Source organism: Cynocephalus volans, chromosome 7, assembly GCF_027409185.1.
Source record: "Cynocephalus volans isolate mCynVol1 chromosome 7, mCynVol1.pri, whole genome shotgun sequence".
Taxonomy (NCBI): Eukaryota; Metazoa; Chordata; class Mammalia; order Dermoptera; family Cynocephalidae; genus Cynocephalus; species Cynocephalus volans.
Window position 1 is genome coordinate 51,730,636 of NC_084466.1, and position 27,987 is coordinate 51,758,622.

The window sequence follows — 27,987 nt, forward strand, 5'->3', positions numbered from 1 at the left end:
GTAAGATGATAATTAGGCTCAAGCATTTACCTTTAATAAAAGAAACATCTTGAAACTTACTTATGAAGACACAACCTGAGGTAAAGGAAATGATTTATTGGAAAAGACAATAAAGAGAGATGGCAATAAAGGTCTAAACTGAAGAGTTTTGGAGAGATTTTACAGTAAAATTAAAACTAGGAAAATAAAGAAAGAAATACATAGTAATTTAAACAATACAGGGATTTGAATCAGGATGCCTAATTATAAGAATAGTAGAATAGTGGTGACAAATTGAAACAGAGCTCCCAAAGAAATTACTTATAAAAACTAATCAAAAACATTTTGACACTGAAAATAAACTGAGAGAATTCTCGACTTATTAAAATGCAGATCTCCTCTTCATGTCAGGGAAGAAAAAGTAAACATGTTCTTTAAGTTCAGAGGGAAGTCTCTACTGAGTGTGGGTGAGTGGCTACTACAAGCTTGCTAAACCCAGGGATCACTCCCCTAGGCTAGGCCCAAGCTTGTTTCTGTAAGGTCAACAGAAGGTAGAAGTTTGATGATGTCAAGTAACTAGTCAAAAGGTTTTTCTGCTGCTTATTTTCTAGTCAAGGCAATACTGCCACATTGGTTTGTGGCCATTTCTGCTAGGGAGGTTTCCCCTGCTCTCATTCTTTCGGAGTATTGGAGGAGTGCAAAGGTGGAGTAGCTGGAGTAACATAGACCATCAGATACCCTTTTCAGAGAGAGTGCTGTGGCAGCAGCCTGTGGAAAGCGTTGGAGGGATCAGAGTGTAGCCCAAGAAAGCAGTTAGAGGCTAGTTCAGCCATCCAGGTGAGCAGGGGCAGAGCCTGTCTGAAGCAGGGCAATAGTGTGGAAAAAATGGATTTGAGTGGTATTAAAGATGAGGAATTGACAGGACTTGGAGAACAGATGTGAAATGGAGCAGGTCTTGACTTAGGTAATGGGGGAGGCTGTGTTGCTATTCAGTGAGGTGGGTTTACTGGATGAGGCGGGTGTAAGAGGAAAGATGCTGAGTTCACATTCGTTTGTGTTGGATTTTAGCTGTCTGTGGGATAGTCTTATTTTTTCCTCCTTTCCAATTCTGACTGCCACACTTCTGATGAATGTTTTTCTTTAAGTAGATTAATGTATGCTTGAAGTCAAAGTTATAGGCCCTTTAACCAGAAAACAAAACAAAACAAAAACCCTTCTTCCCATTATGTGTTAATTTAATTGGTTTAACTCTCAGAAAGGCAATCTACTTTATTCCTCCTTTCCAGATTTTGGGGTGGTGCTCTTTGTTTACCCTGTACCACCTTCAATTGGATGTAATTTTTTCCAAGGTAGTGAAAAGTCAAAGAGAACTTTCAGGATTTCTGCCTGAAATACTAAAGAATAGTGCTGCTGCTGGCAGACATTGGCAATTGGGAGGGGAAGGCAATAGCGATGTGATTATGAGAGGTTCAGTTTTTTATATGTTTAAATTGGGAATATCCAAGTAGAACTGGATAGGACTTTCAAGGTGAAGGAAAATTAACATTTACTGCAGATGTAATATGTACCAAGCACTTTGCTAGAACCCTTTCATATATGTTACCTCAATTAATCTTGATAATATGCTTGCAAATTATTTCTCCTGTTTTATAAATGGAAATAGAAGTTCTCAGAGGTTAAGTAGCTCAAAGTCACCCACTTATTTAGAACGGGAAGGGGGTGATATTACCCTTGGCACCCCATACCAAGGTTATGAAAATTGGTTTTTAAGGGGCAAAGAAATTGCCTCTTTTTATGTAAAAAGCACTGATATACATTCAGTGCAGAAACAGACATACAGTATATCTAAGGTGTTAAAATTTATGGGGAGGAGCAATCAGGAAAAAATGCTAAAAGGCTTTTTAAGGGGATGATAATAAATGAAAGGTTGAGTAACACTGATTTATATCCCATTTAATAAGGTTTATACTCTTTTTTCCTTTTTGCAGGATCTTTGTTTTGTTTCACGTGAAACCTCATGTTGAACAATAACACATACAACAGGTAAAAACAGTGTTGGTTTAAATGTTGCTGGGGAGAGGGCCAAAAATCATACCATCTCGGATGCCTTTTCCTCACTTCTGTGGTGGTCCTTGAGGTACTGATGTGGAAGCTTAGAGCTCTGAGTATCTTAGTTTGAATGTCTGAGGAACACAATTTAGCCTCCTCATTTTGCAGGTGAGTAAACTGAGGCAAGTTTGTAAGATGTGAGCATTACCTCCTCCAGTTGTATTATTTGGAAGTCACCCACATAGTGGAACTGCATCAGGCTTTCCACCTTGAAAGCATCCTACTTAGTGAGGCACACTATCACACTAGAAGATGGGAAGAGAAAGAAAAGCCTGAGTAGAGGTCCGGGAAATGTTTAGAGAGATGATGAGAGAAATAAGTGGGAGGAGATTCTCAAGAAGGATGCTGTAATCAACAGCAGCAAAAGGAGAGGGATTGAAGATAGAGGATGCAGATCTCATGGAATAAAATTCTCTAGCAACTTGGGACCACAGTGTTGTGGCAGTGTGTACAGCTTGATTTCACAGGAAACTGTAAATGTTTCAGACATCTCAGCAAAAATGCTAACTTTGTTAACTATTGCAACTAATTATACATTTCTCTTTCATGACTATAAACACCAAAACATTAATCACAGCAAATTGAGGAAATAATTTATAGTCTATCACATTAAGATGGATTCAACTAAAGAACAGAACACAAAGCAAATAATGCCCACAAATGGATGCCTTGAGGAGAGACCTCAATTAAAACAAGTTTTTATGTGCACTTGATCTTACGGAATGTCCAGAATACAGCAATTCCCCTGAGGATGAAAAAGAAAAAGAAAAACATATATGGTGAGGAGATAGAGATATAGATTAAAAAAAAAAAAAAAAAAGACAATTTGAAAATCTCTATTGGGTATCATAGAATTCTTATAGCTTATTTTACATTTAATTTTAGCTTTGAGAGACATAGTTACTATTTGCTATTGTCAGACAAATTATTTTCCAACTGACTCAACAAATTATATTTAGGCTTTAGTAATTGTGCTTTAATATGAAGGAATTAAACTGTAATCTTAGAACAGTCTTAATAATTACCTAACTCCTTTTTTCTATTTATTTAAATATTGGGAGTGTGATCTGGTAGTGACATCTAACACTTTCAACTGAACCTTAGTTAAGTGTTTCACACTAATAGGAATATTTCTGTTCTCCTTTAAATGGCTCTATCATCTACAAACATGGGCAGATTAATTTTCTAATCAAAACATTCTGGGAAACTATTAAGCATGACATTAAACTGTGTTATACTAATTACATTCCTTATGAAGAATTTTTATCTGAACTTAGAGCATAAGACCCTGGAGAAAACTTATCAGAGCACAAATTGCTTAAATGTATTTTAAGAAGAATCACATATCCATATAATAATTTTGCTTTTCATACGTACCTTAAATCAACTCTGTTCTCCACAGTAATTCATTAGGGTGGCAAGACCTTCTTGACCTCGTTAAACAGACTAAAACTTTTAAAAAGGTGTTAAAGCCTGTGTGGGTACATGATATTGCAAAGGCAAGTACTTAGCTTCATCATGAACGTTTGTCCAAAACTAATATTTGCTTCTTACTAGAATACTATTCTCACTGAAGAAAAGAAAATAACCAAGCAAAAGTAATTGCGATACACTGGGGGGGGGGGGGGGGGATTTACCATGGGTCAGAAAACGTTTTTTGTAAAGGGCCAGATAGCAAATATTTTAGGCTTTGCAGATCATATGATTTCTGCTACAACTCTACTGTCGTAGAGCAAAAGCAGCTATAGACAATATGTAAAAGATGGGTATAGTAGTATTTCAATAACATTTTCTTTAGGAAAAAATAGACAGCAGATTAAAACTATTTCATACCCACTAGGATGGCTACATTCAAAAAGTCAAATAAATCGTTGATGAAGATGTGGTAAAATTGGAACCCGCATGCACTGTTGGTGGGAATGCAAAATGGTGCAGCCACTTTGGAAAATCTGACAGTTCCTCAAACATGGGATTACCTTGTGAGCCAGCAATTTCCCTCCTGTGTATTGACAAAGGTTCTCTCCTTTGACTAAACTTGAGTTAGGCTCCTCTGAGTTCTTTCTAACTAGGCCCTACCTTAGGCTTCCTTCTCTGCCCTTGAAGAATTAGTTTGAATGAGAATCCTGCTAAGTCAGTGTATACTCCACTATTGCTACCTGACCACCCTGGATATTTTATTACTCTGGACTGCCTTCAGCAAGAATCTGTTGAGTTGGGTTAGCAAGAATTCTCCTTATCTGTGTTGTTTACTTTTACTAATTTTCCATCTACTGCCCCCACTCTGCTCCTTGGCTGTACTTCCCACTTGTCCTTGTTGTATTTGGAGTGAAGCCCCCAATCTCTCTCCTGCACTGCAAGACCCCATTGCAGTAGTCCCTATACCTATCTTGATGGTCCCTTCTTAAAGTCTGCCAAAACGGTTTTTAACAAGTGTCATGAATAATTGTTTCTTTAACAGTATATACATAAGAGAAATGAATACTTGTGTCAACACAAAAACTTGTACATGAATATTTGTAGCAACATCATTCATAATAGTCAAAAGGTGGAAACATCCCAAATGTCCATCAACTGATAAATGGATAAACAAAATGGATGTGGTACATCCATACAATGGAATATCACTCAGCCCTTCAGTCATATTTGGCAATGTCTGAGGAACTTTTAGGTTGTCACAACTGTGAGTATGCTACTGGCATCTAGTGGGTAAAGGCTAGGAATGCTGCTAAACATTCTACAATGCACAGGTCAGCTTCTCATAATAAAGAATTATCCAGCTCCAAAAGTCAACGGTGCTGAGGTTGAGAAACTTTGATATAGACACCATACATTATGTGACTGTATCAGTGATCATTCTGTGCATAAAACTTGCTGCTTTTACATGTGACCTTATATCGTAAAACAGCAGTAATTTTAACGAAGACAGGCAAGCATGAGGAGAGTGTGGGAGGTGCCATGCCCCAAATGTGGTAGGGCAAACAATACTATTATCTTGCCACTGAAGGTTTGAAATGAAGGCATAAAGTCAGTGCTATTGGCCTGATAACTATTCTAACACTGTCATCAGGCACAAAATGCTTTAGGATTTGTGTGTAGGGACGTACTTCCACGTAGTCAGATGGTAAAATAATGGTGATAATAGTGAAGTTAAATCAATTAGGGTTTGAATTAGACTTGTAGTTAAATGGTTCTTGTTTTAATCCACTGACCACTTGGCAAGCATGCATGGAAAGAATTGAATTTTTTGTTTAACCTGAAACTGGAAGAGGGAAATGTAGCAGCTTTCCTTGTTTCCTGGCTCTCTGTCTCTGCACTACTTTAAGGGAGAGAAGGGAAAGGGATGTGAGAAGAGCGAGTAGAAGAAAGTAGAAAGGCAAGGTGGAGGGGAGAAAGATTTTATTACAATAAAAAACAAAACCAAACAAAAAAACCTTAGGTTACCCTAAAAGGAAATTATTTATTACATACTTCTTTACAAGGACTTAAAAGCTCATTGTGGGCTCAGTGCCAATAAAACAAGAATTTGTGGAGGAACAGAAAGAGTTAAGGGAAGGTGGCTCCATGGTACAATGGATAGAGCACTGAACTTCTAGAGAAAGAGTTAAGGAAGCTATCTCTAAAGTTTCCATTTTTCTGTTAATTTGTGCATTTAAAAAAAATTAATATGAAACACCTCCAACAAACAGAAAATTACATAAAATAGTGAAACAGTCACCAATATACCCACCACTGAGATTAAATACTTGTTAACCTTTTGCTGGATTTATTTCAGATGTTTTCCTTTTAATAAATAAAATATTTACAGATACTTTAGCTATAAAGTTTCAGCTTTAATTCCCTCCTTCTTCTTTTTTTCCTCTCTGGAAACAGGTGAAGTTGTTTATATTCCCTTGTGTTTTTACAGTGTTATTACATGCACACACACACACATATATAAAATATGTGTACATATACACACACATATAATTTTGTTGGTATCATGCTGCTTATATATATTTTGAAAATTGATTTTTCTCTTAATTTTTGAGATTTGCCCATATGTAGGCCTAGTTATTTATTTTAAATGTGGTATAGAATTCCACTGTATAATAAACTTTCATGTATTTTACTCTTTACCTGACTGTGGGACAGTTAAAGAGTTTACTATTTTTGCTATTACAAAGAGCTCAAAGAACATATTTTCAAGTGTATCTTTGGGTCCAGGGAGACATCTAGACATGAAATTGCTGGATTATAGGTACATGTACTTTCATCTTTACTATGAAGTTGTACAAAGCACTTTTGCCATCTGTGTAGGAACTCCTGTATCCCTACGTTGTGGCCAAAACTTGGTGACCCGGAACTTTGTAATATTTGCAAATTTAATGAGGGTAAAATGGTATCTTATTTTTTTTTAATTGATGGCGGATGATCAATTCCTTCCCTCAACTTTCTACTACTTTTTCATATAGTCATTAAAGGTGAACCCTAACAAGGATGGCATTAGTCATTGTCTCAATGTTGAGACTGAACAGAAATGATAAAGGAAGGAAATGTATTCCTGAATTCCAAGCTTTTCCAGGCCTGCCTTTTGTGTCTTTGAACATTGTCCCAGCCCTGCACACAGAGCCTGGCACAAGATGATGTTTCTATAATTGTTGACTCAGTGGGGTATATCATCTTCTTGTTGGGTGATCAGAATGAGGGAGGTTTAAGTAATAAACACATAAAATATACTTTAAAAAATATAAAACTTACACAAAGATATTTTTACTGCTGCATTTCAGTTACAATGAATTTCTGTGAGAAAAAATTCAAAGTGCTCTATGTAAACTTGAAAATTAATTGTAATAGCTCCTGTTTATTTATGTTTAATACCTTCTTTGTGCTAAGGACATGAGAAAGAAAAGAGCTTCCCTTGACATCAGAGAACTAGTTTGACACTTACAGCTAGGCCTCAGTTTTCTTTAGAAACCAGCCTGATACTCATATTTTCTTTAGAAACCAGCTTGGTTCTCCTGATGGATAGCATCTCACAGGATATCAGGCAAGGTAACCCTGTGACCATGATGAGGTGAGACCAAACAAGACCACTTCCTAATTTTGTCTAAGCATAGACAACAACAAGGTTAGTGTGCAAATCACAAAATACTAATACTAAATGAATTCATGGGAAGCCATTATGAACTAAGCTTAGTTTTGCACTAAGCTCCTGCACCAACGTCCTGCACTAGCACACCAGACCAAACCAGAATGGAGTCACTCATGCTTATTACCACATAATCAAACTGAACTCTTGGCCAGTTTTTTTAAAAAAAAAAAAAACCAGGAGATTCACAGCAACCAGCCGGAAGGGGCCCAGTTTACCTGCGCTGGCATGATAAGAAACTTCCCTCTGTTTTAACCCTATAATGAAACTAACTTTAAAACAACCAATCCAATTTTCATTTATTTCTGCTTTCTTCATCCCTTTTTTGCCTATAAAGCCAACATCCTCTGCTCAGGTCATCAGAACACTAATTCTATTTTACAGAATGAAGTGTTGCCTGATTCTAGAATCGCAAGTAAAAGCCAATTAGATCTTAAACTAAATTTTTTGTAATTTTGTCTTTTGACACCAAACATCTCCCTCCCTGATCATATGAATGACTGTTGCTTCTTTGTCAGTTACAGCTTTAGCCTTGCTTGTTAATCTGCCATCCTCCTAGGTAAGATTTATTAAGATACCCAATGACTGAACTGTCTCCAACTCCTGACAACACATAATCCAGAAAAATACTTCCTACCCTGTGCCATGGAGTCTTCCCCAAATCACCTAACCAAAACCCAGATCTTTAAAGTGCTTTCTAACACCCTTTTACTGAGACATTCCATGCTTCCCTGTAATGTACGTTCTCACTCCTTGTGAGTAATAAACCCAACGTATTCAACTACAGGTATTCCTCCTGGTGCTCTTTGGAGGGCATTGACAGGCAGTTATAAGAGCTTTACATATACTATCTAGTTTAAGCCTGAAAATACATCTATTTGGTAGGTATTATTATAATTATCCCCGGTTTACAGATACAGAAGCAAAGAAAGTTAAACATCATCTCTCACATCACATAGCTAGAAAAGAGCAGGAATAAAATTGCATTTTGGTCTAATTGTCAGGAAGACAAGGAACTACTTCTGTTCTCCTGAAGTTTCTGTTCTCCTTGAAGTTTCTCTAAAGATTAGGTGTATTTGAGGACAGACTGAGAAAGAGAGTCTGGCACAGTAAAAACAAACATTAAAAAAAAAAAAGCTGTGGCATGAAGACTTGCTTGGAACTAAGTCCCATTTTTCTGGATCACTGTGCTAATCTCCACAGCAGCTATGATTGTTTCTTGGACCAAAATCAATACTGGATGTTTACTAGAGTTCTGGCCCACACCACTTCCATGTAGTCAGAAGATGGCCAGTTTAAGGAAACAGTTCAAAGGAAAAGATGACTTTAAAGGGGGAAAAACACACTGAGAAAATCGCATTAGCTTCATAGCTTGACCTCGGGTCTACAAATAAACTCTTTTGCATGGCTTCGGCTTAAGGACCTTCTTTATATACACTTGAAGTTTCTTCAGTTCTACGCTCTTGACCCCTCTTTGCCTTGCTCCTGTCTGGAATGCCTTTTATCTGAATTCCCCATGACCAAGAAAATAAAGGTTAAGGCATCTAAAATGGAGCTAAGAGGCCATCTCAGCCTGAGCTTCAGGCACATCCTGTAGAGCTAGGGCTAGGTCCGGAGCTCACAGACCTCTCAAGCCCATTGTCCAGGCTGTGTCACAAACCCTTCACACACAGGTCTACGAGCTAGGTAACCAGAAAAAAGGTCCTTGGAGCCTTGGTTGAAGAAAAAGTAGTCTTTATTCAGCACACAAATGTCTAAGAGCTAGGCAGCCCAAAGAGAACCTCAGAAACTCAATTGCTACCATCCAAGTCCAAAGAAAAACTGAGCAGCTGCCAGCAAAGTAAACATGCTCTATTTTTAGACACAAGCTCTCAGTCTGCCAGCTGCTGCTTCACAAACTCTGAAGAACACACCAGAATAGCAACGAACTAAAAAGATACATGGGCCAGCATGGGCACTAACTCCACCCACACACAACTTGTTTACAAAGAATGTGCTGCACCATCCCCAACTGGACCTGAGGCAAGGGGTCCTGACTAAACTATTTTTCTCACACATCCCAACTGTAACAGACTGACACAAGTCTGGCCTAAAGCTGAGTCCACACATATTTTGAGTTTTACCTATAAGTTTCTCTCTACATAGTGGAATGTCACCCAATTTAATACGCAAACAGACCAAAAGCTAACTGGAAGTATACTCTTGGACTCAGCTAATCATAGCAACTGAACCTCCAGCCAATCAGAGGCTGAAAGCTGCCCAAACAGGACAATATAAAACAAATGCTGACTACAGCCTATAAAATTGTTTCTGTACGTAATTTCCTTTTCTCTGGCTATAAATATGACCTGCACATGTGGTGGGATGGAGCACATTTTTAAGGCTTATTGAATTGTGTCTTCTGAGCTGCAGTCCTAAGAAGTTCTCAAATAAACCCTCTTGTTATATATATAAACTAGGTTGTTCACTTTAGTTGACATCGGCAACTGTTCGCCTAGTGAAAACCTGTGCATCCTTTCTTTCGCCTTCTCAGATTTGCTTCCTCAAATTTAATATCTCCCCTCTTTGTTCTCAATATACTTTTAAAACAACCACTATAACATTTACGTTATTTTTTAATTTTTTGCCACGGGCCTGTATGGGGATCCGAACCCTCGACCTTGGTGTTATAACATGTTGTAGCCAACTGAGTAACCGGCCAGCCTTTCATTACTTTGTGTGAGGGTTGCAAACCACATTAGTCGGAAAGCTTCTTACGGGCGTGGCGTAGCCTCTCTTTTTGATTTCCTGTGGACCCTTCTGCTATCCCAGAACAGGCACTAAGCAGGCTCGGTAAATATGGCAAGAAAGCATCCTTTTAGAGCGTCCTGGGCGCTGTCCTTCTCTCCCGCCTGGAACCCCTTCAAGCACAGACCCTAGAACTACTTTCCTAGAGGCCATCTCATGGGGCCTCCCGAGAAATTGCAGAGAGAGGATTAACAGATGTTAACCAGATGTTAAATCTAGGGTTAGCTAGATTTTACATTCTAGCACTGCTCAAGAGGTGGCGCACAGCCGGTCTCTCCTACTTTCCAAATTAACTGGAACCCGTTTCCCAAATTCCGAAAAAGTCCAGGCAAGTAACTTTCTCGCGGTTCTCCGGGATTCTCCAATCTCCGGGATTCTCCAATCTCCGGGATTCTCCAAGTCCGACCCCATCTGCGCCCTTAAGATGAGCTGCCGGGACTGCCAGTAGGGTTGGGAGGCGGAATGGACAGGCTGCACAACCAATCACCTTTCGGTAAGCCCGGAAGGGGCGGTGCCCTGGTGTGACGTAGCCCCGGCGGCGCGGGATTGGAGGGTCCGAGCGGGCCGTGGTGGCGGGAGTTTTCGGATGTGTTGGCTGGAGCCCAGGCTGCAGCGGTTGGGCTGGGCTGGGCTGACGGCTTGGGCGGCGGAACCGGGAAGGCTATTTAGCATCGGATCTCTGAGCTCCCCGCTTGTGGCTTGTTGAGCCGCCGCCTTTTTTCCGCCCTCCGGGGCTGCGGGGAAGGATGGAGCGGCACCGGCCTCGGCTTCACCAGCTGGCGCACGGCTCCTCGGCCGGGGCCCCGTACCCCTCCTCCGCCTCGCTCCGCGGCTGCCGGGAAAGCAAGATGCCGCGCAGGAAAGGTCCCCAGCATCCTCCGCCTCCCGGCGGCCCAGAGGAGCCTGGGGAGAAACGCCCCAAGTTTGTAAGTGTCGCCTGGAGCTGGGATGGGGTCCTTCCGCCCCGCCGAGGGGCTGCGGTGCAGGTCCGGGATCCTTCTAGGTCATTAAACTCTGACTTGGTTGACAGCCCAGGGTGGGCCCACAGGGACTGGGGGCCTAAATTTTGTTCTAAATATCCGGAGCTGCCAATTTTCATAGATTGACAACGACGGGGTCCAATTCTATATGGATCCTCTGACAAATGCACTGATCTTTGTGTTGCCCCAAATTTCTTAAGGCCGACGTGAAAAGCAGTTCAAATGTATATTTATTGACGTCATCTAGGTTGACATTGTATTTTTTAAGTCGAACTCCTCCCCTCGCCCCTAGTGTGAGAGGGTATAAGACATATTAAAGTGAACTTGTTTGTAGGTTACAGTATTCCTTTCTCTGCGTAGTGTTTTAATCTAGTAAGAACTTCTCTAGGTAGATATAATTTTCCATGTTGAAACTGCTCTTTTTAAAACTTGGCGGGCTATGTGGTCACTGCAAAAGAATGTTTAGCTTGGAAAGAAGTCTAAATATTTGAAACTTGCTCTTCTGGTTTGCTTTTCTTATTCACTTTAACATTCAAGGGAAGTGTCAGGATTAGCACCTTTAAGTCTTTTTGTCGCTATCACCTAGTGAAAGAATAGGGTGTGATGATTTTTTTATATGTTATATATATATATATATGCATGTGTGTAAGTAAATTACATAGAGGGTTGATAGGTTTGGGGTGAGTCCAACAGAATTGAAAATTTAATACTGACACTTACATATTAGGAATATGGAAAACTATTTCTTTTTTTTTTTTTTTTTTGTCTTTTTGTGACTGGCCGCACCACGCTGAGCCAGTGAGCGCACCGGCCATCCTTACATAGGATCCGAACCCGAGGCGGGAGTACTGCTGCGCTCCCAGCGCCGCACTCTCCCGAGTGCGCCACGGGGTTGGCCTGAAAACTATTTTTTTTGGTGGTAGAACAGCATTTGCCTTCTGTGGTAAGTAAAAATAGTGAGGGATTTAAGTCATGATTCACAAATAAAGGGAATTATGGTTTGTGAACTGGTTGCTGAGTATAAAATTTAGTTAAAAATAATAGTTGAATAAGACTGAGAGCAGAGCTATGAGATATATGAGAATACTGAAAATGAGGAATGTCATGGATTAATTATGCTATATTAAGTATCAAAGTAACCATAGGAATGGTTACAGTCTATAGGAGGGTCAAATATGTACTTGATGATTATTATCGTGATAGATTTGAAGAATGAGTAGGATAGAGTTAACTTGGCAGTGAAAGTATTCTTCTCATATTCTGCCCTGAATGAGAAGAATCCACTGGGGCAATGACTATTCTTCCTTTCAGACTCTAATCTCTGGGTTAATAATCTCATTCCATTTTGTGTTGACATATGTGGTCCAGAATACAGGAGGTGTGATTTTCTGTGACTCATTTGCAGAAAGGAGGTCATGAAAAAAAGACCTAAATTAATATTTAGATTTAGTTTCATTGAAGGATATATTAAGTGATTTGGGTTCTAGTCTCTGTGCTGTTTTTCATTTCTTAAATATGTCAAATTGAACTTCTCAGCATGCCATTTGTTAAAAGAGTTATTATAAAGATGAAATGACATCTGAAAGAATACTTTAAGCTCTAAAACTAATGAGCACATTTAAAACACTGTGATTTTGGGTAGGGATCTGATTTGAATCTTAAATTCATATTTGATTTAGAAGTAATTTGGACTCTTGGTAATCTCTGAAACTATATTTTTGCTTACATGGTCATTTCTTCAGCTCTATCTTCCAGTTTACTAATTCTGTCATCAGCTATGTCTAATCTGCTATTTAACTTGTTCTGAATATTTGATTTCAGCAATTATTTTTTATTTTGCCAAGTTACATTTACTTCCTTTTAAATCTGCCTGAGCATTCTTGATAGTCTCTTGTTTCTTATTTATTTATTTATTTTTTTAACATTTCTTAGTTAGCTATTCTTTCTCTTTATTGGTATGTGTAGTCTCTAGACTGTCTACATTGACTCGAATTCATGGTGGCTTGCTCTCTCTCCTGTGCTTGTTGATCTTTGTAAGCTCATTGCTTTTTCTCAACCTGTAGGATTCCAGGAGGCCATAAAGATGCTTTTCTCCAGAGATAATTCAGATTGATTTCCACCAGGAGCATGGGTGTTCTGTGGATTCGAGACCACTTCCTCGTTCAGCTGGGATTTTTAGGAGGGGTGGAGTTCCAGGCTCAGCTCTACCTGTGTTCCTGGCTTCAGGCTCAGTATCTTAATCTCGAGGTTGTCTTCAGACCAACTCTTCTCAGTTTGCCCACCTGTCACTGCCTTTGGTCCCACACCAGTAACTTTTGTTTTCGGGATGGAGGGTGATCTTTGAGACCATCAGACATTCAGCAGTGCCTCAAACTGTAGTTCAGTCTGCTGTACTGTAAGATGTCAAGTCATTTCTTGGCTTTTTCTTGATTGAGATGAAGTGATGTTAGCCTAAATGTCTTCAGGCCACCAGTCATTATCTGAGCCTAGGGCAGCTGCCTTTGACTGGGACAAGTAATCCAGGTTAGCGATGTGTCAGGGATAGGAACAATTTAGGTGTTCATTATTTTGCACACTTCCACAAATCTGAAAGTTGGTAGTAGAACCGAGTGGTAAACTGATCACTTCTTCCTGTCTTTAAGAAAGCGGGAGCTCTGGTACCCACTGAAATCCTGTTTTACTTTGAGCCCTGATAAAGCAGATAAATAAATCCTTGTTTTCTACAGAATATGTAGTTGTGGGCTTCATGTCACTTGTGAATTGTGTAAACAAAGTTTGTAGTGTAGAACCTCTCCCATAGATAAGTGTAAATAGTAGAAATTAGTCTATTGTAATTGTATGATAGGTTGGCTGCACTATTAATCAGCTGCTTTTGGGCTGTTTTTGACCAAACCAACTTGGTTTCAGTAGAAAATAAGCAGTGAATATTGAGAAGCTGGGGATAGTTACTGGGGGATGGAATTCAACTGGAGGAGGCTGAGAGGACAGGGCAGGTACCTGGGTGGACTTTGTGAAGGTAGACAGAATTCAGTAGGAGCATTACACTTGGAACCTGTCTAGGTGACACCCTCAATACCTGGACCTGAGTCATATTTTCCTTCTACAACAGAACAAAACAATTCCCCTACTCCTTCTGAAAACCCTTGCAGTGATACCCCACTCCCACTGCTCTTAGCAACAGACAGTACAGCGCATATTTGCCACCAGATCCAGACTGAGAACGGGATGTGTGGCTTCTGAGCAAAGTCTCCGTCTGTAGGATGTGGGTCAGTCCTTTGAAAGGAAGCCTGTAAATTGGTGGTCCAAGTTGGTGGAGGAGTTCTTTTTAATTAGAAATATCCCTTAAAAATTTTCACAGACTTTAGTGAAAACCTTGCATCTAATAGTTTCCATCTAATAGATTGTTAGTTATTATTTAATTATGTCATTGTAGTACCCTCAATTTTGGTTGTGAGAGATTTCTCACCCTGTTCATTAAGATATATCTACTGTGTTTGGACATTGTTAGTAATAACTATTAACCTGTGTGAGTGAGCCAAGCACTGTTCTAGGTGCTTTGTAAATCCTTATAACAATCCTATGAGGTAGGTAGTATTATTAGCCTTACTTGCCATATGAAGAAATGGAGGTGTACAGAGATTAAGCTGCCTAAGCTGCCGGCTAATGATTTGAAACTAGGCAAGCTGTCCCTAGAGTACCATCCTTAATCACTGTCCTGTATTAGTCTCCATGGCTGTTAGGAGTTTTAATGTTTACTGCTTCTTTTCTCATCATCTAGGAACCATTAACAATAATTACTAATACCTTTAATAAATACAGAATTAGTGATTTCCTAGTTATAGGCTGGTTGTGAGGTGGGAAGAGGTATAAGGTTGGAGAACATTTGTTTTATTGTAGTGGAAACTTGAGTAGAGTTGAAATCAGAGTAGACATGATGAAATTAGTGCATGCTTGCCTAATTGCTTTGGGTGTACAGTTGGTTGGCTCTTCGTATTTGTGGGTTCTGCATCTGTGGATTCCATAAACTGGATTGAAAATATTGAGAAAAAACAATAAAACATAATAATACAACAACAAAAAATACAAATACAAGATAATAACTTCTTACATAACATTTACATTGTATTAGGTATTATAAGTAATCTAGAGATGATTTAAAGTATACAGGAGGGTGTGCATAGGTTATATGCAAATAATACTGCCATTTTATGTCAGGGACTTGAGCATCCTCAGATTTTGATATCTGCAGGGGGTCCTGGAACCAATCCACTGCAGATACTGTGGGATGACTGTATTTGGAGGCAGGTGTAGTAGGCTGAATAATGATCTTCCAAAAGATATCTACTCCTCAATCCCTGGAACCTGCGAATGTTACTATAAATGGCAAAAAAAAAAATTTGCAGATATGATCAAGTTAAGGATTTTAAATTGGGAAGATTACAAAATAGATTAAATCCCAAAGATGTTTTTAAAGTAACATTTTAATTATATTGAACCACTGCACTTAAAAGACACAATTTTTTTTGTTCTAGATTATTCTAAAGTTAATTATTTAGGGGAAATGAGGATAACTACTTATAATCTCACCACCAATTAGAAATAAAAACACTTTTCCAATATAGTCGTACTAGAAGTTTTCTTCCTAAGATCAATTTAGTATATATTAATAAGCTATCAACTAATACCAGAATAGAAATCCTTGGTAAAGGCAAAACAAGAATAAAGATATAATTTAAAGTAAAAAAAATAAATTGGGGAAATTATTCTGGATTATCAGGGTAGGCCCTAAATGCAAACACCTGTATCCTTATTCAACTACAGAAGAGAAGGTAACGCAGCCATCAGAAGCTGGAAGAGGCAAGGCTCTCCTCTGGAGCATCCAGAGGGATTGTGGCCCAGCCAACGCCTTGATTTCAGCCCAGTGAAACTGATTTGGGACTTCCAGATAACAGAACTAAGTGAATGAATTTCCATTGTTTTAAGCTGCCAGGTTTGTGATAATTTGTTGCAGCTGCCATAGGAAACTAATATAACAAGTATAGCTATAAGGGTGACCATGTTGAAAGGTTTTAAGAGAACCACTAGATTCATTTAAGTCTTTCCGTTGTGGAATCACTTAATTTTGGAAGGTTTGTAATTTGGCAGGGGTTGGGGAGTTAGGGGATGGGGGTGGATATAAGATAACAAAATTACAACGAAAAAATAAACAACTGGAATAAAAACCAAAACCTGCATTCATCTTTTGTCTGCTTATCATTTTTATAGTTGCTAGAAAGCTGAGAAAAGATGACTGATTTCTGTATGCTTTAAAAAAAATTCATTCCTTCATTGAATCCTCAGCTTAAGTGATGCTTTCAGTTGTCCTAAACTGTCAAGAATTGAAATAGTGTTCTTACCTGAAGGCTTTAGACTCCTGAGTTTTATTCATGTCTAAATTCTACGTAACACATCAGACATTGTAACCTTCAGAATGTAAAATCATTTTATTCAGTCCACTCTTGTAAGAAATTGCTCTGAATTTTTCCAGACTTTCTTTCCTTTCTGTATTTCCTAATAAAATGGATACAATGCAGTGTTTTGGTTTTAATATATGATTTATCAAAAGAAACAGTATATGTAAAGTGGCTTTTCTCGGGGTACGTTTAGCTGCTGAAAGTAGATATGTACATTTAATACTTCTGGACCACCCTGATCTTTTCTTTGAGGGTGAAATGGGTGGGGGTAGTGATGATTGTCTCAGATTTAGAGCAAGGCTTAATTGCATTTTTCAAAGACTCATGTCTTTAATTATGAAACAAGCAAACTGACATACATTTATTTTACTGTGAAACCTTGCATCTCATCTAGTCTATCTTGTAGCAATTGCTTCTGAACAGATGTTACCTGAAACACCTTTGTGCAGTTGGTGGAATGCTAAAATTTGTCATGCTTTAATTTTTGTTGTCTGGAATTAACTCTACTTTATGGCATAACTTTATTGCTGTGTCCTAGAATCTTTATATATTTATTGCCTTACAAATTGGATTTAAAATTGGCATTTTATATAGAATGTAAATTAACATGTGTATAACTTGTTTATGCTTGCAGAATAATACAAGAAAAAACTGCTATGTATTAGACTAATGTAATTGTCTTTAACTCAGCACATAGTATCCTCTAAGCTAGGAATCAAATGAATGCTAAAGAATATGCTTACCATCACACTCTTGCTTGTTTATCCCAGAAACTAATTTGACTTTTAGATCTATAAAATATAGATTAAGCATAACCTTTTACTTCATGGGATGTTAAGGATCAAAGCATGGGCTTTCTCTGAACAGCATCTACAAAGGTAACTTTTCTCTCAGTAGCAGCAGGATGGCATTGAAATACCTTACCATTGGGAGTAATTCTTCTCAAATAGCAAATCAAATAGCTATTATTAACTTAGGGGAGAATTTAAGAGTTTAAGTAAGTTTTGGTGCTGAAACATTCAGGTTACTAGCTATTTATTGAAAACTATTTGGAAATGCTTGCCATAGATTTTATTCTCCAAAAGACCCACTGCCATCCTTTCTTGCAGTGTGTTATAGAAAAGGAATTATGAATAATATTTATGAGCAGTTACACGTAACACTTTCAGGGCTTGAATTCCAGCTTTGTTACTTACTAGCTGTGAGAACTTGGGCAATTACTTAACCTATCCCTGGGCCTCCTTTTCCTCATGTATAAAATTGGGTTGTTGTGAAGATTAAGTTAATATAATTAAGTTATATTAATATATATTAATTATATTATAGTTAATATAATTATGGGTGTAGAATAGTAAACTATTCTTTCATTGTAAACTTTGTGTAAATATTTTCCATTTTTTGGATTTTTGTTTTTGTTGTTACCATCATTAGTAGTAATAGTAATATGATTTTTTTGTCTATATTTCAAGACATGGGGAACAGACATTGGATATTTGAATAACTTCCTTATACGGGAAAATCTTAATTGAGCCATGCCTTTTCCTCATGGTGTGTTGTAGGCAGACCCATTTTATTCTCTGTTCTTATCCTGGCATGCTAAGTGACATTTGGATTGATGCAGGGTTCTGATCTGATAGCTGAGTGGTCAGAGCAAATTTCTGAAGCTTTCTGAGGGGCATGGTCTTTATGTGTAAAATGAGGCTCATACAAGTATGAAACTTGTATACAAATGAAAGTTGCCAAAAGAAAAAAAAATCTTGTGATACTTTGGTATGGACTTGAATGATAATAAAAAAATGTTATTAATATACATACAGATATAAAACTAAGTGTCACTCTTTATGCCTATGGCTCTTTTACAACTATGAAACTAAAACAGATTTATGTATAAAATCTGAAACAAAACTATAAAACCAATAGAATTTAAACTAACACCACCATTAATTTAATGTGATTGATAATGTTTTGCTGAAATTAAGTCACCTTTATTAGATTTAATAGTAGAAGAGTATGTGTATGTTTTTTTTTTTTTTTCCTTTTTGTCAACTTGATTCTTGGGTGGAAATGGAATACCAGAGGCTGAGGAATCTAAGTACAGACTGATGAGTGCAAAGACTCAGCCTCACAGTGTTGGTAGAGGCCTGTCATCAAACACCACTATCTTTTTCACTGGGTCTTGACTTGAGGCTGTGGGTGAAGTAGTGAGCTGTTAAAAATTTATTTATAAAAAGAAAACAGCCATATGTAAATATTTTTTAGTAAACGATATGAAACTGTTAAAAAAGTGAGAAGAATCAGAACCAATACTACCAGCTTCTATATTCATTTTTTTCCTGAAATTTAACTTTCCATAGCTCTGAGTTCATTGTTCCCTGAATGGTGTCATTTTGAAATTACAAACAGCTTTTTGGAACTGAGTTCTTCCTAAGTGGAAGAACTTGGGAAAACCTATTGTGTCATGATGTTGCTTGGCCTTCACTGGGCACCTTATTGGTAGGAAATACAAATGCATGTGTGGTCACCAGAAGTGCCTGGCAGAACATGGTTTATGGAGGGTCATTCAGAATGTCCAGAATGTGCTTACTTTACTTCTGTTTAAGATAATTTTGAAAAAGTACAAAATTAGAAAAGTCATAAAGAAGTGGAGAGTTTGTGGAAGGGCTCTGCAGACTACAGTTTGAGGAACCCAGAGATGACTTAAGAAGTTAGAAGAGTACATGAAGCAGGGAAAGATTTTTTGTCTTATTCTTTTGTCTAGTGATGAGATAAAAGTAAGTATTTATCAGTAGTGAAGGATGTGTTTCAAAACAGTTTACTCCAGATAGTTTTCTTGGGTAAATGAGAAACTTGCAATCTTTAAAAAAATATGTATTTTATATATTTATAATACAAAAATGGTGTAGAAAACTGTATACTCACCAATAAGTTTAAGAAATGAAACATCATAAATTCTATTGAAATGCCCATTTTCTCCCTTTCTATCTATATTTCCTTCTAATAATCTTTTCTCTTCACTTCCTTGAGGTTAGGGCTTACAGGGATTTAAAAAATCTTTTTTTGAATTTCAATTTTGGGGTGTGTGTGTGTGTGTGTGTGTGTGTGTGTGTGTGTGTGTGTGTGTTAGGGCTTACAGGGATTTAAAAAATCTTTTTTTGAATTTCAATTTTGGGGTGTGTGTGTGTGTGTGTGTGTGTGTGTGTGTGTGTGTGTGTGTGTGTGTGTGTGTGTGTTAGGGCTTACAGGGATTTAAAAAATCTTTTTTTGAATTTCAATTTTGGGGTGTGTGTGTGTGTGTGTGTGTGTGTGTGTGTGTGTGTGTGTGTGTGTGTGTGTGTGTGTGTGTGTGTGTGTGTGTGTGTAGAGTTCCAGTTTTTGTATATTTGTTTCCCCTAAAAGTAAGTCTGTGAATGGAATTAATACCCAATAGCAGTCTCATTTCCCCATCTTTGAGTATCATGGCACATCTTAAATTCTGGAAAGGAAGGGTGTTGGATGAGGATTTAATGTATCAAATGAGAGCATTCTGTATGCTGAGGGATTTGGGATAAACCCAGGAAGCTGTGGTCCAAGCCAGGCCTTCATGAATTAAAGATGACTAAATACTTCCTCAGAGTACCCCAGTTCTCTCCAAGGAGTTACAGTGTAGAATTTGAGACACTAAGTGAGATCCATAATTAATTGTGAGATCCATAACATTGCATTTATTTGGTTAATTTTATTATGAAGTATCTTCCCAGGATGGGGGGAGTTTATCCTGTAATTGCTGCATTTTTCTGAGGTGGGCTGTTTACTCAGGCATCATAAAATTAAATTTTTGTAACTTTCTGTTTTTAAATAAAAGATTTGCAAATTGGTGACATTAATTATGGACTTTATCACAGAATTAAACTGTTTTTATTTGTTAAAATCTTGGATAGAACTCAATTCATAATGACAATTATAATTCTTTTTAATGAAAAATTTGACAACCTGATAAATGGACATGAAAAATGGAGTACATGTAATCTGCATTCAGAAATTCAATGTCACAGTTTCATTTCCTTATAAAAGGTGATGGTCTGCAATTAAAACCATGTTCTAACTTCACTCAGTCTCTTTTGAGTGTATTATTTTGCTTTTATTGATATGTTATCTTGAAACTGCTTTTAGTTACTTTTTATATGTGTTTGTAAGCTTTTGGAAATCACTTTCTCTGTGGTGCCTGGTATAGACTTGTGTTTACAGTAGGAATCTGAATGCTTGGCTAATTGAAAATTTATGCAGAATTACTCTTGTAACCTTATACTGCCTGGTTCATTAATCCGTTCATGATTAATTTAAGTTTAAATGTCATTTATACCCTGAATGTCCATTTCTTTTTATGAAATATTCCAGTGGTGGTGGAAAAGAGACTATCAGAAACATATCTGGGTAATTGAAATGGGCCTCATAATGTGGCTTTAGAGCCCAACCCCTAAACACTATGATGAAAAGGGATTGGGCTGGATTCAAATATGGCTTTATATCCTTGGGTAAATTAATCAACCTCTGTGCCTCAGTTTTCCTCTCTGTAAAATGGAAATAATCCGTATCTGTGCTCATGGATTGTTGTGAGGGTTAGTTGAGTTAGTGCATGTTATAGTAGCTTAGGCATAGTGCCTAGCAGTTAATATATGATAACTATTATTAGTTTTATTCGTTTGGTTCATTCCTGGACTCCAAAGTAGCAGAGATCCCATCACTGCAGTGTTAAATTCCCTAGGACTGGTCATCTTGAAGGGAATGTGATAGGATCTCAGTTATTGACAGCATTTTAAGTTTTTTTCTTCCTGCGTCCCACCTGTCTCTTTTCTCATTACTTTCTTCCTGCTGGATACTGGGATTGTGTCCAGGCACCCTGCCCTTCACTGGAGTGGGACACACACCAAAAGGTTTGGTCCTTGTTTATATTTCCTTTCTTTCTGCTTCCTCTATACCTTCAGCCCCTTGACCTTGCCTCTCTCTTTTTCTCTGTCAGCTTTTGCCACAGCCGGGAATAAGGTTTGATGGACATGAACACAGGCAGCCTGGCTTCCAAGTCCTGGCTTTTAACTAGCTTTTTGGTCACCTCCTTTTCCATTTCTCTGAGCATTTATACTAAACCTTTACTACTCTCTTTATTTCATCTATAGGCCTGATTCCTTTTTGTTGTAAACAGTTTTTTTTAAAATTGAAAAAGTAATGTCTGCACTTCTTAAAACGCCCAACAGTGCAGTAGTATGAAGTTAAATTCACTAAACCTTCCTTCCATCCCAGACCACCAGTGAAGGTCCCATCCCATCCCCACCAAGCAATGGTGACATTATTTTCTTTTGTATTCTTTTAATGATATTCTTTGTGTATGTGTCAGGCACCCCCTTTTTCCCACACAGAAACCACAGCATTCATTTATTAGGTCTCAGAGAAGGTTATGCCTGACTCTTAGCACTTACCTTGACATTTTTTTCAGATAGGAAATAAAGGCCATTTTGCTTGAACTTGCTGTAAACGTCTGTATCTGTAATCATTCATCTTTTCACTTCTAGTATCCACAGAAGAAATGTCTGTTTTCCTGATCAAGGTTAATCCCTTTACCACTGTTTCTGACCCAGCCCTGTTCCAAGAGGAATATTTCATTGTTTACAGGCTCCATCCTGTAAGAATGTTCAAATGTTTTCCATTATAGAAGAAAATGCAGAAGAAAAACCAAACGACTCCCTCCTCAACTTTCCCTTGACTCTTTGCCCCTCTGAATACCATGCTTTACTTCCTTTTTAGCTACTTTCCCTGACTTAGTTATTTTCATATATTTAGTAAATATTTGAACGCCCTTTATGCCGAGCATACACAGGTGGATATAATTTGGTCCTTCAAGAGGTTCACATTCAGTCTGGGGAAAGAGACGTGTGAATGAACAGATGTGCTGAAGTGTTACTGGGGAGTCCATGTTGTGTAATCTTTAAGAATTCAGGCTGTGGAGTTATCCTGGGCTTAAATTCTGACGTTGCTAGTTGATAGCTGTGTGACTCTGGAGAATTTTCTTTTTCTTTTTCTTTTTTTTTGGTTTCTTCATCCGTGAAATGGGAACAATAGTACCTATTTTCTTTAGCTTTTACTACCACATAGATCAGTGCTTTTCAATGGAACTTTCTGAGGTGATGGAAATGTTGTTTTCCTGTGTCTGGTTTGATAGTAGCTTTTAGCTTGTTGCTTTTGAGTCCTTGAAAAGTGGCTAGTACTACCAAAATCTGAATTTTTAATTTGACTTAATTCAGATTAATTAAATAATGTTTAAATAACCATATATGGCTAGTGGCTAGCATATTGGACAGCTCAGATCTAGATGCTGATGACTCCTCAGACTATTTTAGGATTCACTTTTGAGCTTCTGTCAAAAATATTCAATTTATTTTCTGTGAATGGCCTACAAGTGCCTCAATCTCAGCATATTTTAACTTGAACCCATATCCTTCCTTACAAACTTCCTTCTTTTGTATTCTTCAAGTGAATGGCATTATTTTGGCCTCTGAATTATTCTTCTTGCTCTTTAACTTCCATATCCATTGGTTACTCAATAACCTTGATTGTGCTTCCTGGTAGTTATTACAGCATTCCCCTCTTCTCCAGAGTTACTGTCCCTGATCTCAATCTCTCTCTCTCTGCTTGGAATCAGTAGCTTCCCAACTGATTTCCTTGGCTCTGATTCTTGGGCATACTCTGCTTTATCCACCACATTGCTCCCATAGCAATCTTTGGAGGAACACAAGTGTGGTTATGGAACTGCTTAAAACCCCTCAATTTCTCCCCTCTACCATGCATCAACAGCCTTTAAACTGTTTAAGGCCAAGTGGCATGGGATATAGTCCCTTTAATGATCTTATGCTTGCCCATATTTCTAGCATGAACCCCTCAATTTCCATCTGAAACCTGATCCTTCATCCATATAAATTCCTAGCAGATAACCTGAATGATTGCAGTGAAGTTTTACAAGCTAGACCTTCTGTTTGGAAAGCTTTCCCTCCAGTATTGGGCTGCTGTGTATCTAATCCTGCTCAAGGATTTTTTTCTCCAAATTTCTCAAATTCCTTTGGATGGCAAGTGCCAAGGAAAGCATTAAAGTGAGGAACCTGTGTATTTCAGAATGTTTAGCCCTGGCAGGACACTTACTGATGTTATATAGTTTTTTGAATCACCAAAAAGGAAAATAAGTGACCCAAGCTATTTTTACTCTTGAACCTATTTGATTGATTGTAAACTCCTTCAGGTGCTGTCTTCTATAGGTCTTTATATCCTGGCCTAGCAGAGTGGCTTGCTAGCATATGTTCAGTAACTATATCCCACGTGGTTAATATTTCTAAAAGAAATGTGAAATGTAAATTGTGACCCACATGTTAGACATAGTACTGGAACTACATGTAAGAGCTGGAATTGAGCTCTTTTTCTTCCTTCAGATAGTAACTTTGTAAATATGCAGTCATCTTTTTGACTAATTTTAAATGACAAAAGAATTCAGAGGGTCATAATATGAAGTAGTAATCAAATTATGCAAGAAAACTTAGTGGTAATTTAATTATTTAAAAAAAACTTTTAAACTTTCAAACTTTGTTAATACTTTAAAAATTCAAACTTTGTTAATACTTTAAAAATTAAATTTTCTGGGCTGGCCAGTTAACTCATTTGCTTAGAGCATGGTGTTATAACCCCAAGGTCAAGGCTTCAGATTGCCATTCTGGCCAGCTGCCAAAAAAATAAAAAATAAATTTAATTAGCTATTGCCTTATAATACTAACTTTCTTTTGAATGATATATTGGAATGTGTATATTTTTGTGGCTTATGTTTTAGTTTGAATTGGAGGGGCATGGTTTATAAAGCTTGTGGTATGTACTAAAACTTAAATCTATAAGTGAGAAATTTAAAAAAAACCCAACTATTAATTACGTTTCTATTTTATGCTCAGAAATTTTAAAAAACAAGGGGAAACTCTTTAGCAAAACGTGTTCTTACCAATGCTACTCAGTTTACAGAAATTGTAGTCTTAGCCCTCCACCCCACCAAGTCCTTATACTCATTCATCTAAAGTTTTAAGGTATGCCTTTGTAGTCAGTGTTGTTGTTACCACTTAATAACTATCCAATTGAAATTATATTCATCTTTCATATTAAAATTTAATTTAATATTTTTTTGCCTCATAAAAACTCAGAAACTGCCTCAGTTGCACTGTATGTCTTCCCAAGGTATGATAACAGCGGCTTATCCCATCATAGCCATAGAAACTGAGGGGAACAAGCCTGGATTTTTAAGTCACAGTGACCAAGGTTCCACTCCCAACCTGGTTACTCACCAACTCTGGCAAGTCTCTTCTGTGCCACTCAGTTTCCTGATTTCTAAGATGGGGATAATAGCTAATTTATAGAATCGTTGCGTATATTATTGTATGGAAAGTATAAGTATGGGGTTACAGCTACGCTAATTGTCTGGTTGGGGCTATTGTTGGATTCCTGCCATCGTAGCCAATTGTATTGTTAAAGCAATTCATAACTAAAGCCAAAACATTTCATTATTTTAGTTATACTAAGTTTCCATTTGTATTGTCAGGGTTAGGGCTCAGACCCTTCAAACCCATTGTACAGGCTGGGTCACAGACCCCTTACACGCCAGGCTGGATCACCAGATGCAGGTCCATGCTAGGTAATTGGGAAAGATCCTGGGTGCTTTTGGCAGATGACACTCCACCCAGGGAATTAAGTATAAAGGATGAGTGGCTCTGATCCAGACGGCCCCCACCCCCACGCCCAGGTTGCCCCTGTGGGGCCATGGGGAGGCTGCTACTGCTGCTGGAGGATGTTAATGCAAGCTGTTGCTGCTGGGGCCACCACTGCTGCTGCTGCTGGTTCTGCAATAAGCTGCCGCTGCTGAGGAGCCTGAGGACTGAGTTTGCAATGGAGTGAGCCTGTCAGCTCTGCCAATGGCTCCCAGGATCTTTCCCAATTACCTAGCTTGCGACCTGTACGTGAGGGATCTGCTGACCTAGCCTGGCGTGAGAGGAGTCTGTGACCCAGTCTGTACTACAGGTTTGAAGGGTCTGAGCCCTAGCCCGACAATTACTGTGGTAGCTGTGCAGTAAATGGTGGGAGTAAGGAGTGATAAGGTATGCTTTATCATATGGGTACCCAGAGACCCGTTTAACAATCTGGGGTTCTGTTCAGTCAAGACAACCCCAGATCTGGCTTAAAGGAACAGTTCCCCATATACAATATCTAGTTTAAGCTTGTAAAGGGGGAGTTGTGTAGATGGACAGGGGTAGCTCCCACAGTAAATGTAGCTTGGGCCTCACAGGGGACTGGAACAATGAACTGAAAGTTGGCAGTTTCTCTCCCAGAGACCATATAGTGTCCTTTTGCATCTCACTAGGCATTTGATCCACTGTTGTCTCTGCATAATAGTGCTCCCAGTCCTTTTATTTTCATTCAGCCAAGTCTGAAGCCTCATAGTCCCAGACATACATACATGCCCTTGGTCCATGCAAGAGCGAGTTTGATTGTCATCTCTGAATCTCAATTCTAGGTTTTTGGGAGAGTGAGGATTTGATTTGGCTCTGCTTGGGTTTATTTTCTGCCTTGCGTTTAGCTGTGGCCAGGGCTGGCTCGCAAAGAACAGCAAAGACTGTTGGGCCTACCCATGACATACACATTCTCATAAGGGATCATGTGCATGAGGCAGATAAACCAACATGTGTCTGTCTGCATGTGTGGATCTTCAGGGGTTCCTTGATGATAGTCTTTCTACTGGAAGACTGAGTTTAAGACAGTTTGCCTAACTTAGTACTTTCTAACCCTGGTTGCATATTAGAGTCACCTGGGGGGCTTTAAAATTATCCATTGCAGGTCCCACCTTTGGGTGTTCTGGTTCAATTGGTCTGAGAGATTACTTGGGCATCTGTCTTAGGAAAAGAAAACAAATGAACAAACTTTCAGGTGATTCTCATGTGTAGTCAGGTTAAAAACCACTCGCCTAAAATGTTCCCTGCACTGTGGTAAGTCTTTGGATTCAAAGATGAGGGAAACATGGTTCCTGCCACATTAAAAAAGATGAGACTTAATCTACAAGACACATAATGATCAGTGACCCACAGGGATTGTAAACAAAAAGGCTATGGGAAGACAGGTTAGATGAGATCGTCATTTCTTGATGATAATGAAGGTTGACTCACCTTTACCATAAATTTATTTGTGCAGATATCTACTTATTCTGTTTACCTCACATCTCAGTCAGCCCTCTGTCTGTCAGCCTCCAGGGGCCCAGGGGATGCTGGCTCTGGGGATAGCATTGGGAAATGGCCACTGCTTAGAGTTCTCAGCCCCTACATCTGAGCCCCAAAGAAATATGACCATATGTGAGAGGCTCCAGCAGCTGAAGAGGACAGTCCAGCATAGTTGAGACCCAGCCAAATAGAACCAGTAGCAAAGTGACCATGACAAAAATCCCTGCCCTCCAAGAGCCCAAGACCAGTGGGGAGACTGGCACACATTTGTCAATTACAGGTGAATTTAAATGGATTAGATAATTGTAAAGCTGGGGCTACACCAGTTGTCGGGTTGAGGAAATAGCTACGCTAATTGTATGGCTAGGCATTTCAATACAAAGCCAAAATGTTTCGTTACGTTAAGTTTTCCATTTGTATTGTCAGGGCTAGGGCTCAAATGCTTCAGACCCATTGTACGGACTGAGTCACCAGACCACTGACACGCAGGTCCATGCTAGGTAACTGGGAAAGATCCCAGAAGCCGTTGGCAGACTACATGAGTTCAGGCCTTAGCAACGGCAGCAGCAGCTTACAGGTCCAGCACCTTGTCTGGAGGTGGTGGCCTCTCGGGGCATTCCGAGGACACTGGCAATAACAACTTGCGGCAATAGCCTCCAGCAGCAGTATGAGCCTCCTCGTGTCTCCCCGCACTGGGCATCCTGGGGGCGGGGGGGCCTGTGCCTGTGGATCAGAGCCACTTGTCCTTTATGCTTAGGTCCATAACCCAGGACAACTGGGTGCCCATACATAATGACATTAGATAGTAGCTGAGGAACACCTGGGCGCACGTGCATATTTACATCAAATGCTCAGCAAGATTCTGGGCATCTGAGGGGCCCTGACCGTTTCCTATATTTTCCCAACAATAATGATTACAGGGTCCTGGATGGGGAGGAGACTCTTAAGGGTAGTGTTGAGGAGAATGATTCCCTGAACTAAGGTGATGCCTGTGGGGATCTTAGTGGGAAGGAAATAGAATAAAATTGATTAAAGCCTCCAAACCCCAGGTGTAGTACATTGTGTACTTTGCATGGCCTCCATGAAGTCTCCTATCGAGCCTGTAGGGGCAGTGACTTGCTATCTACCTGGTTCAAATAAGGTGAACCTCAAAATTTAAGTGTGCAAGGTCACACAGCTGATTGGTATCAGGGCTGGATTTCCAATCCAGGTGAGTTTGATCCCAGATCCCAGGCTGTTCACTTCTGCCCACTCTTTTTTTGTGTGTGTGACTGGTAAGGGTATCGCAACCC

The 27,987-nt window shown here is 38.8% G+C and overlaps 1 protein-coding gene across 4 annotated transcripts in view; it reads left to right on the forward strand.

Moving 5' to 3' along the window:
• The first annotated feature begins 10,749 nt into the window (after window positions 1-10,749).
• The window catches only part of DIAPH3 (diaphanous related formin 3), a 493,080-nt gene continuing 475,842 nt past the window's right edge, over window positions 10,750-27,987 (forward strand). For all 4 annotated transcript variants that reach the window (XM_063102549.1, XM_063102550.1, XM_063102551.1 and 1 more), the window contains exon 1: window positions 10,750-10,929. In XM_063102549.1, coding sequence (XP_062958619.1) covers window positions 10,750-10,929 — 180 coding nt within the window. The remainder of the gene's footprint in view (window positions 10,930-27,987) is intronic.